The sequence below is a fragment of the Lichenostomus cassidix genome, chromosome 28 (assembly GCF_008360975.1).
Source record: "Lichenostomus cassidix isolate B80296 chromosome 28, HeHo_3.0, whole genome shotgun sequence".
Lineage (NCBI taxonomy): Eukaryota > Metazoa > Chordata > Aves > Passeriformes > Meliphagidae > Lichenostomus > Lichenostomus cassidix.
Genome location: NC_139508.1, coordinates 1,646,644 through 1,657,889, shown reverse-complemented (window position 1 = coordinate 1,657,889; position 11,246 = coordinate 1,646,644). Strand labels below are relative to the sequence as shown.

The 11,246-nt window shown below is 56.4% G+C and overlaps 1 protein-coding gene across 2 annotated transcripts; it reads right to left on the bottom strand.

Annotated features, from left to right (window-relative positions):
- Positions 1–845: 845 nt before the first annotated feature.
- GTPBP3 (GTP binding protein 3, mitochondrial) lies at positions 846–7,938 on the bottom strand. Of its 2 annotated transcripts, XM_085040703.1 has the most exons (7): positions 7,515–7,938; positions 6,427–6,683; positions 5,290–5,376; positions 4,707–4,731; positions 2,450–2,652; positions 1,071–1,143; positions 858–940 (listed from the first exon to the last, which is right to left on the bottom strand). In XM_085040703.1, exons 1-6 carry the CDS (start codon positions 7,595–7,597, stop codon positions 1,106–1,108), a joined length of 693 nt encoding a protein of 230 aa, XP_084896829.1. In that variant the 5' UTR covers positions 7,598–7,938; the 3' UTR covers positions 858–940; positions 1,071–1,105. The 2 variants fall into 2 exon arrangements, with proteins under 2 accessions (XP_084896828.1, XP_084896829.1); XM_085040702.1 differs by lacking the exon at positions 4,707–4,731 and having other exon boundaries at positions 846–940; positions 7,515–7,935.
- Positions 7,939–11,246: the final 3,308 nt, after the last annotated feature.

Here is an 11,246-nt window from a genome sequence, read left to right as displayed (position 1 = left end):
AAAAACTGCAGGATTTTGGGGATAAAAACTGCAGGATTTTGGGGAGAAAAACTGCAGGATTTTGGGGAGAAAAACTGCAGGATTTTGGGGAGAAAAACTGCAGGATTTTGGGGAGAAAAACTGCAGGATTTTGGGGAGAAAAACTGCAGGATTTTGGGGAGAAAAACTGCAGGATTTTGGGGAGAAAAACTGCAGGATTTTGGGGAGAAAAACTGCAGGATTTTGGGGAGAAAAACGGCAGGATTTTGGGGAGAAAAACGGCAGGATTTTGGGGAGAAAAACGGCAGGATTTTGGGGAGAAAAAACTGCAGGATTTGGGGGAAAAAACTGCAGGATTTGGGGGAAAAAACTGCAGGATTTTGGGGATAAAAACTGCAGGATTTGGGGGAAAAACCACGTGGGATTGGGGGAAAAACTGCGGGATTTGGGGAGAAAAACCACTTGGGATTTGGGGAGAAAACCACGGGATTTGGGAGAAAAAACCCTGGGATTTTGGGGAAAAACCTCGGGATTTGGGGATAAAACCTGCAGGATTTTGGGGATAAAAACTGCAGGATTTGGGGGAAAACCACGTGGGATTTGGGAATAAAAAACTGCGGGATTTGGGGAAAACCCACATGGGATTTGGGGACAAAACCCTGGGATTTGGGGAAAAAAAACCTTGGATATCATTATCAGGGTTTTGCCATTTTTAGGGATTTTTGCACTGGGGACACTTGTGGTGTCATTGGGGTTAAACCGTGGTGGCTTTGGCATTGTCACCTTCCTGTCCCCACCCCGGGATTGGGGAGAAAACCACGGGATTTGGAGAAAAACCTTGGGATTTGGGAAAAAACCCTGGGGTTTGGGGAAAAAAAACTGGGATATCATTATCAGGGATTTGTCATTTTTAGGGATTTATAGTTTTTAGGGATTTTTGCATTGGGAAGTGAGGGGAGAACTGGGATGGGGAAATGGGATCAGGGGAAATGGGATTGGGGGAAATAATGGGATCAGCCAGAACCCTCAGGACCCCACATCTCCCAAATTTTGGGGGAATCCCATAGATTTTCCTGGCATTTCTGGCTCACCTCGGGACAAAACCTCTTCCTCCACGTTGTCATCCTCACTGAAGTCGATGTAAGCCTCGAGGTGAGCCAGAGCCTGGGGTGGGAAAAATAAACAATAAATAAAAAATAATTTTAAAAAAAATAATTATTTAATAAAAATAAAATATAATAATATTTTCCATTATTATAATAATATAAGTATTACAATAATACATTAAAATATATAATTTTAAAAATAATTATTTAATAAAAATAAAATATAATAATATTTTCCATTGTTATAATAATATAAGTATTATAATAATACATTAAAATAGAGCAGGAGTGGAGAAAAAATAAAGTGGGGAAATAATAAAAAATAAATCATAAATAATAAATAAATAAGGCAGGAAGTGGGGGAAAAATCAAGTGGGGTGAAAATAAAGTAGGGGAGGAAAAAAGTGGGGAAGGAATCAATAAAGTGGGGAAAAAAAAAAAAGTGGGGGGAAAAAATGAGGGAAAAAATGGGGGAAAAATAAAGTGGGGGGGAAAAGTGGGGAAGGTGGGTGAAGTGCTGTGACCACTCAGTGACCCCCAGGGGACACTCGGTGACCACCAGGGGACACTTGTGGCTACCAGGACACACTTGGTGACCAGCAGGGGACACTCGGTGACCAGCAGAGGGAAAAAAAAAGTGGGGAAAGTGCCACATCCCCGAGGCTATGACCACTCAGGGACCACCAGGGGACAGTCAGTGACCACCACGGGACACTTGATGACCACCAGGGGACACTCAGTTACCACCAAGGGGAAAAAAAAGTGGGCAAAGTGGGTAAAGTGCTCTGTCCCCAAGGTGGTGACCACCAGATGACACTCGGTGACCACCAGGGGACACTCGATTACCACCAGGGGACACTCAGTGACTCCCAGGGGACACTTGGTGACCAGCAGGGGGAAAAAAAGCGCTGCATCCCCAAGGCTGTGACCACTCGGTGACCCCCAGGACACACTCAGTGACCCCCCAGGGGACACTCAGTGACCCCCCAGGGGGGAAAAAAGGTGGGGAAAGTGCCGCATCCCCAAAGCTGTGACCACTCAGGGACCACTAAGGGACACTCAGTGACTACCAGGGGACACTCAGTGACCACCAGGGGACGCTCAGTGACCACCAGGGGACGCCCAGTGACCACCAGGGGACGCCCAGTGACCACCAGGGGACACTTGTGGGTACCAGGGCACACTCTTTGACCACCAGCTGACACTCAATGACCACCAGCTGACACTCAATGACCACCAGCTGACACTCAGTGACCCCCAGGCACACTCAGTGACCCCCAGGGGACACTCGATGACCACCAGGGCACACTCAGTGACCACCAGGGCACACTCAATGACCCCAGCTGACCCTCCATCCATCCCACCTGGGTGAGCTGGTGGCTCCAGTGGCCGTAGAGCTGGCCCAGCTGGCCGTCCAGCTGGCGGATGGCCTGGCGCCGCTGCGCCTCGGTCTGGGCGGCGATCAGGTCCCGCAGCCCTTCGGCCGCCGGCAGGTCCAGCTTGCCGTGCCGGAACGCCCGGCGGGTGAACTCCCCCGGCTCGGCCGGCCGGAGACCCGGGAGACGGCCTGGGGGAAATAAAGGGGTTGGGATCCTAAAAGGATTGGAGAATGGGGTTGGGGGGGAGGTTGCGGGATCCTAAAAGGGGATGGGGGAATGGGACTGGGGGGAATGGGAAGGGGAGGGTTGGGATCCCAAAGGACAGGGAATGGGATTGGGGTGAAAAGGGATTGGGGAGGGAGTTTGGGATCCCAAAAGGATGGGGGAAATGCGGTTGGGGGGAATGGGGTTGGAGAGGGAGTTTGGGATGCTGGAGGGACGGGGAAATGGGGTTAGGGAGGGAGGTTGGGATCCCAAAAGGGAAGGGGAATGGGATTGGGGGAATGGGATTGGGGGGAATGGGATTGGGGGAATGGGATTGGGGGAGAGTTTGGGATGCCAAAGGGATGAGGGAAATGGGGTTGGGGGAGGTTGGGATCTAAAAGGGATGGGGGAATGGGACTGGGATTGGGGATGGAGGTTGGGATCCCAAAGGACAGGGGAATGGGATTGGGAGATGGGACTGGGAGGGAGTTTGGGATCCCAAAGGAAGGGGAGAATGGGATTGGGGTGAAAAGGGATTGGGGAGGGAGTTTGGGATCACAAAGGGATGGGGAATGGGATTTGGGGGGAATGGGACTGGGGAGGGAGTTTGGGATCCCAAAAGGATGGGGGAATGGGATTGGGGGAATAGGACTGGGGGGGGAATGGGACTGGGGGAGTTTGGGATCCAAAAGGATGGAAATGGGGTTGGGGAGGGTTAAGGAGGGAGTTTGGGATCCCAAAGGAAGGGAATGGGATTGGGGGAATGGGAGTTTGGGATGCTGGAGAGATGGGGAAATGGGATTGGGGGGAATGGGGTTGGGGAGGGAGTTTGGGATCACAAAGGGATGGGGAATGGGATTTGGGGGGAATGGGACTGGGGAAGGAGTTTGGGATCCCAAAAGGATGGAAATGGGATTGGAAACGGGATTGGGGAAAAAGGGGTTGGGGGAGGTTGGGATCCAAGGATGAAATGGGGTTGGGAGGAATGGGATTGGGGAGAAAAGGGATTGGGGGAAATGGGATTTGGGGGAAATGGGACTGGGGAGAGTTAGAGAGGGAGTTTGGGATCCCAAAAGGATGGGGAATGGGACTGGGGCTAATGGGACTGGGGGAATGGGACTGGGGGAGTTTGGGATCCCCCAAAGGATGGGGAAATGGGGCTGGGGAATGGGATTGGGGAGGGAGTTTGGGATGCTGGAGGGACAGGGAAATGGGGTTATGGAGGGGAGGGTTGGGATCCCAAAAGGAAGGGGGAATGGGGTTGGGGAGGGGAGTTTTGGGATCACAAAGGGATGGAAATGGGATTGGGGGAAACGGGATTGGGGAGAAAAGAGATTGGGGAGGAGGTTGGGATCCCAAGGATGGAAATGGGGTTTGGAGGAATGGGATTGGGGAGAAAAGGGATTGGGGAAATGGGATTTGGGGGAAATGGGACTAGGGAGAGTTGAGAAGTTTGGGATCCCAAGGATGGGGGAATGGGACTGGGGGGGGAATGGGACTGGGGAGTTTGGGATCCCAAAAGGATGGGGGAATGGGATTGGGGGGAATGGGATTTGGGGGTAATGGGGTTGGGGGCAATGGGATTGGGGGCAAAAGGGACTGGGGAGGGAGGTTGGGATCCCAAAAGGATGGGGGGAATGGGACTGGGGAGGGTTAGGGAGGGAATTTGGGATCCCGAAAGGATGGGGGAAATGGGATGGGGAGGATCAGGTAGGACCTTTGGGAACCCAAAGGGATGGGGGAAAGCTCACCAAGTCCCCACAGCATCCCTGAGGATCGGGATGGGACGGGAAAGGGGCAGGATGGGATGGAAAAGGATCAGAATTTGATGGAAAAAGGGTCAGGATGGGATGGAAAAAGGGTCAGGATGGGATGGAAAAAGGCTCAGGATGGGATGGAAAAAGGCTCAGGATGGGATGGAAAAAGGCTCAGGATGGGATGGAAAGAGGGTCAGGATGGGATGGAAAGAGGGTCAGGATGGGATGGAAAGAGGGTCAGGATGGGATGGAAAGAGGGTCAGGATGTTTTTGGGGCTCACCCAGTGCCCACAGCACCCTGAGGGGCTGGATGGGATGGGAAAGGATCAGGATATGATGGAAAAAGGGTCAAGATATGATGGAAAAGGATCGGGATTTGACGGGAAAGGATCAGGATGGGACAGAAAAGGACCAGGATTTGACAGAAAAGGATTGGGATTTGATGGAAAAAGGGTCAGGATGGGATGGAAAAGGATTGGGATTTGATGGAAAAAGGGTCAGGATGGGATGGAAAAGGATTGGGATTTGATGGAAAAAGGGTCAGGATGGGATGGAAAAGGATTGGGATTTGATGGAAAAAGGGTCAGGATGGGATGGAAAAGGATTGGGATTTGATGGAAAAAGGGTCAGGATGGGATGGAAAAGGATTGGGATTTGATGGAAAAAGGGTCAGGATGGGATGGAAAAGGATTGGGATTTGATGGAAAAAGGGTCAGGACATTTTGGGGCTCACCCAGCACCCGCAGCACCCAGAGGGGCTGGATGGGACGGGAAAGGATCGGGATTTGATGGAAAAAGGATCAGGATTTGACGGGAAAGGATTGGGATTTGATGGAAAAAGGGTCAGGACATTTTGGGGCTCACCCAGGGCCCGCAGCACTCCGCTGACCACCGCCGGCCCCCCGTGCACGTGCAGCTCGGCACAGTCCTCCCCGGTGAAGCTGTGGGGTCCTGTGGGGACAGGGTGACCCCAAAAGGGGATTGGGGAGCTTCGGGAGAGACCCTTCCCCAGGATCTGTGGGACTGGGGGCAGTGCTGACCCCAAACCCAAATGGGTCTATGGGATTGGGGCAGTGCTGACCCTGACCCCAAATGGATTTATGGGATTGGGGCAGTGCTGACCCCAAACCCAAATGGATCTATGGGATTAGGGCAGTGCTGACCTCAATCCCAAATGGATCTATGGGATCAGGACAGCACTAACCCCGACCCCAAAAAGACCTATGAGATCGGCATGGAGCGGGTAGCGCTGCCCCCGACCCCAAACGGATCTATGGGATTGGGGCAGCAGTGACTCTGACCCCAAACAGATCTATGGGATTTGGGCAGTGCTCTGACCCTAATCCCAAATGGATCTATGGGATCGGGGCAGTGCTGACCCCAACCCCACATGGATCTATGGGATCAGCATGAAAGGGGCAGTGCTGACCCCAAACCCAAATGCATTTATGGGATCAGGGCAGAGGGGGCAGCACTGACCCTGACCCCAAACAGATCTATGGGATTAGGGCAGCACTGACCCTGACCCCAACGCCAAACGGATCTATGGGATCGGTGCAGAGGGGGCAGCGCTGACCCCAAATTGATCTATGGGATTAGGGCAGCACTGACCCCAACCCCAAACGGATCTATGGAATCAGCATGGAAGGGGACAGCACTGACCCCGACCCCAAATGGATCTATGGGATCAACACAGAGTGGACAGCACTAACCCCAACCCCAACTGGATCCCAGGCAAACCAGACCCCCCAAAACCCCACACCCACACCCACCCCCAAACCCCACACCCACCCCCCAAAACCCACAACCACTCCCCAAAACCACCCCCCAAAACCCCACAGCCACCCCCAAACCCCACCCCCCACCCCCAAAACCCCACACCCACCCAAACCCCAAATCACCCCCAAAACCCCATAACCACCCCAAAACCCACACCCCCCCCAAAACCCCACACCCACCCCCCAAAACCCCCCAAAACCCCACACCCACCCCAAGCCCCACCTGGGAACCACACCACCAGGCCGCGGTCGAGGGTCTCGGCGCTCTGGGGGTCTCGGATCCTGCGCAGGGTCAGCACCCGGGCCGGGGGGGTTCTGGGGGTCCCGGTGAGGCTCTGCAGAGCCCCCCGGCTGCCGGGGCCGCTGGCTCGGATCACTGCCACCCCACAGCGGCCCGGGGCCGAGGAGAGAGCGAAGATGGTGTCACCTGCCCCCGGTGACACTGCCGGTGACACTGCCGAGCTGAGCGGGCGACACCACCTGGGTGGGGAGGGGTGGGGGTCAGGGAGGGACAGGGAGAGACGGGGGAGGTGGGACAGGTGGGACCCCTCCCCAAATATGCACCCTGCCCAGGTGAGACCCTAACCCAAATACTCACCCTCCCCAGGTGAGACCCTTCCCCAAATATTCAGCCTCCTCAGGTGAGACCCCTCCCCAAATATCCACCCTTCCCAAATATTCAGCCTCCCCAAATATTCACCCTCCCCAGGTGCGACCCCTCCTCAGGTCCTTCCCTTTTACAGGTACCCCCTCCCCAGGTGAGACCCCTCCCCAAATATTCACCTTCCACAGGTATTCCCCTCTCCAGGTACTCCCTCTCCTCACCCACACTCCCTCTCCAGGTACCCCCCTTTTGCAGGTAACCCCTTCCCCAGGTGAGACCCCTCCCCAAATATTCACCCTCCGCAGGTACATCCCCTCCCCAGGTATTTCCATCACTGCTCACCCCCTCCCCAGGTCCTCCCCTTTCACAGACACTCCCCTCCCCAGGTGAGACCCCTCTCCAGGTACTCCCCCTCCCCAGGTTATCCCCCTCCCCACCCACCCCTCCCAGGTCCTCCCCTCCCCAGGTGAGACCCCTCCCCAAATATTCACCGTCCCCCGATCCTCCCCCTCCTCAGGTCCTCCCCTTTCGCAGGTACTCCCCTCCCCAGGTGGGACCCTTCCTCTCCCCTCCCCAGCTACCCTCCTTTCACAGGTACTCCCCCTCCCCAGCTCCCCCTCTCCCCACGCCCCCGCCCCACCAGCTCCCCACTCACGACACCCCACCCGCTGCCCCCCGAGCCCCCCGCTGTCCCCTGTCCCTGTCACCTGCCCCGCGCCACCCTGACCGCCCCGCGCAGCGCCATGCCGCCCTTGGCGCGCCCCAGGCTCCGCCCACCGCGCCACGCCATTGGTCAGAACCCACCGCGGGGCGGGGCTAAGGCGGGGACTCCACCTCTGATTGGTCAGCGGGCAGTACTGGCAGCGCACCGCCTTCACCGCTCCCGCCTATCGACGCATGCTATTGGTCAATGCTCAGTGAGGGGCGGGGTTAAGGTGAAACGCGGGTTTTGATTGGTTAATAGGCAAACATGGCGGCGCGCTGGTGAAGCAGCCAGGCCTGGCGGTTCCGCCCGGCGATTCCCGGGGGTTCCTGCGGGTTTTTCGGGGTCCCTCTGCCCGCAACCCCCGGGCTTGTCCCGCAATACCTGCGGGGTCACAGTTTAGTTCTTCTCGGTGTTTAACAGGTGCTGGGAAAATCACCCTAAAAATCACCCTAAAAATCACCCCAAAAATCACCCTAAAAATCACCCCAAAAAATCACCCTAAAAATCACCCCAAAAATTCACCCTAAAAATCACCCCAAAAATTCACCCTAAAAATCACCCCAAAAAATCACCCTAAAAATCACCCTAAAAGTATCACCCTAAATATCTCCCAAAAAAATCAGCCTAAATATCACCCTAAAGACCACCCCAAAAAATCACCCTAAAAATCTCCCCAAAAATCATCCTAAAAATTACCCCAGAAATCACCCTAAAAATATCACCCTAAAAAAAATCACCCTAAAAATCACCCCAAAAATCACCCTAAAAATCTCCCCAAAAATCACCCCCAAAATCACCCCAAAAATCACCCTAAAAATCACCCCAAAAATCACCCCCAGCGCCACAGGGGATCCCCGTGTCCCCCCCAGAGCTGGGGATCCCCGTGACAACTTGGGGACACCCCCACGACACCCCCACCCCCTCCCTTGTCCCTCCTGCAGCCACCGCTGTCCCCGTGCCGCGCGGGGGGATGTCGCTTGTCCCCAACCCTGCGGTGTCCCGGAGCTCCGGGGGGGTTTGGGGGGTCCCTGTAGGACCCCCGGGGGTTGTGGGATGACGGGGATCCCCCAAAATACACCCCCCGAGAGAGCCGAACGGGAGGCGCGGCCGCCCGAGCGCTCCGAGCGCTCCGTGAACCACAGAAATGATCGGGAGGAGCGTCACGGCGCGGCGGGCGGCGTTAGCCCGGATCGCGGGGCTCTGGCTGCAGCCCAGCCCAGCCCAGCCCGCTCCCTTTGCTTCATCCCCTTCCTATTCCTGCATCCCGCTCCGCATCCCGTTCCTATTCCTGCATCCCGCATCTAATCCCGTTCCTATTCCTGCATCCCATTCCTGCATCCCATTCCGCATCCCAGTCCTGCCTCCCGCATCTCATCCCGTTCCTATTCCTGCATCCCGCATCCCAGTCCACATCTCATTCCTCCATCCCGCTCCGCATCCCGCATCCCATTCCTGCATCCCATCCGGCAATCCGCTCCCATTCCTGCATCCTGCTCTGCATCCCGCTCCGCATCCCGCACCCCGCATCCCCTTCCTGCATCCCACATCCCATTCCTCCATCCCGCTCCGCATCCCTTATCCCATTCCTGCATCCCATTCCTGCATCCCATTCCTGCATCTCATTCCTGCATCCCATCCCGCTCCGCATCCCATCCCGCTCTGCATACCGCATCCCATCCCGCTGCCATTCCTGCATCCCGCATCCCATCCCGCTCCGCATCCTGCTCTGCATCCCATTCCGCTCCCATTCCTACAGCCCATTCCTGCATCCCGCTCCTCATCCCGCATCCCATCCCGCTCTCATTCCTGCATCCCGCTCCTCATCCCATCCCACATCCCATCCCACATCCCATCCTGCTCCTCACCCCGCATACCAGCCTGCATCCCATTCCTGCATCCCATTCCTGCATCCCATCCCGCTCCGCATCCCATCCTGCTCCCATTCCTGCATCCTGCTCTGCATCCCGCTCCTCATCCCGCTTTGCATCCCGCTCTGCATCCCATCCCACATCCCATCCTGCTCCTCATCCTGCATCCCATTCCTGCATCCCATTCCTGCATCCCATTCCTGCATCCCGCTCCGCATCCCTTATCCCATTCCTGCATCTCATTCCTGCATCCCATTCCTTCATCCCGCTCCGCATCCCGCATCCCATCCCGCTCCTCATCCCGCACCCCGCATCCCATTCCTGCATCCCATCCCGCTCCCATTCCTGCATCCTGCTCCTCATCCCGCATCCCACCCTTTATCCACCGCCCCATCCCTGTCCCCATCCCTTCCCCGTCCGTACAGGCAGGGATAGACAGGGATACAGGCTGAGATAGACCGGGATACAGGCTGGGATAGGCAGGGATTGACAGGGATACAGGCGGGATACAGGCTGGGATAGGCAGGGATACAGGCAGGGATAGACAGGGATACAGGCAGGGATAAACCGGGATACAAGCAGGGATAAACCGGGACACAGGCTGGGATAGACCAGGATACAGGCAGGGATAAACCGGGATACAGGCAGGGATAGACAGGGATACAGGCTGGGATAGACCGGGATATAGGCTGGGATAGGCAGGGATACAGGCTGGGATAGACCGGGATACAGGCTGGGATAGACCAGGATATAGGCTGGGATAGGCAGGGATACAGGAGGGATACAGGCTGGGATAGGCTGGGATAGAGGCTGGGATAAACTGGGATAAACAGGGATACAGGCATGGATACTGGCAGGGATACAGTCTGGGATAGAGGCTGGGATAGACTGGGATAGAGGCTGGGATAAACCGGGATACAGGCAGGGAATCACACTGCGATACAGGCTGGGATAAACTGGGATACAGGCAGGGATAGACAGGGATACAGGCAGGGAAGACTGGGATAGACAGGGATACAGGATGGGATACAGGCATGGAATCACACTGGGTTACAGTCAGGGATGCAGGCATGGAATCAATGGAATCACCCCGGGATGCAGGCAGGGATAGACCGGGATAGATCTAGGATAGACTGGGATACAGGCTGGGATAAATTGGGATAAATCGGGATACAGGCAGGGATACAGGCACGGAATCCCCCCGGGATGCAGGCAGGAATGCTGCCCAGGACACCAGAATTCCCAGGATACCAGAGACTACCAACACCACCTGCCCTGCTAAATCCCTATGGATCCCCCCAGACCCCCAGACCCCCCAGACCCCCCATCCTCCAGATCTGGGATTTTCCAGTTATTCCCAACCCTCGGATTCTCAGCCAGACCCCCCATCCTCCAGATCTGGGATTTTCCAGAGTTATTCCCAATCCTCGGATGCTCTGCACCCCCTGCCAGGCCTGCTCCCCCCCCAGCTGCCCCCTCCCCACCTTTGCACCCCATTTTTCCCGAGCCCCCCACTCTCCCTAGCCAGGCACAATTCCCAGGCCCGGGAGAGGCTCCAGCCTGTCCCCTGTCCCCAGCCGAGGTGACAGCGGCGGGGACAGCTCCGGGTGGCACCAAGGAGCCGCGCTGGCACAGAGCCCCCGCCCCAAAATAGCCGCGGGAGGGGAGGGGGAGAGGCACGGCGGTGCCCCCCACCCCAATTCCCGCTTCCAGGGGGGGTCACCTGCATCCCGAGCCGGGCAGAACCCTCTGGAATTTTGGGGGGACTGCGTGGGATCCCCCCAGGGTGGGGGGGCCGGTCGGGGGGGGAGGGGGTCACCCGAAATGTCAGCAGGGCTCGAGTTACCGGTCACCCCCCCGCCGGG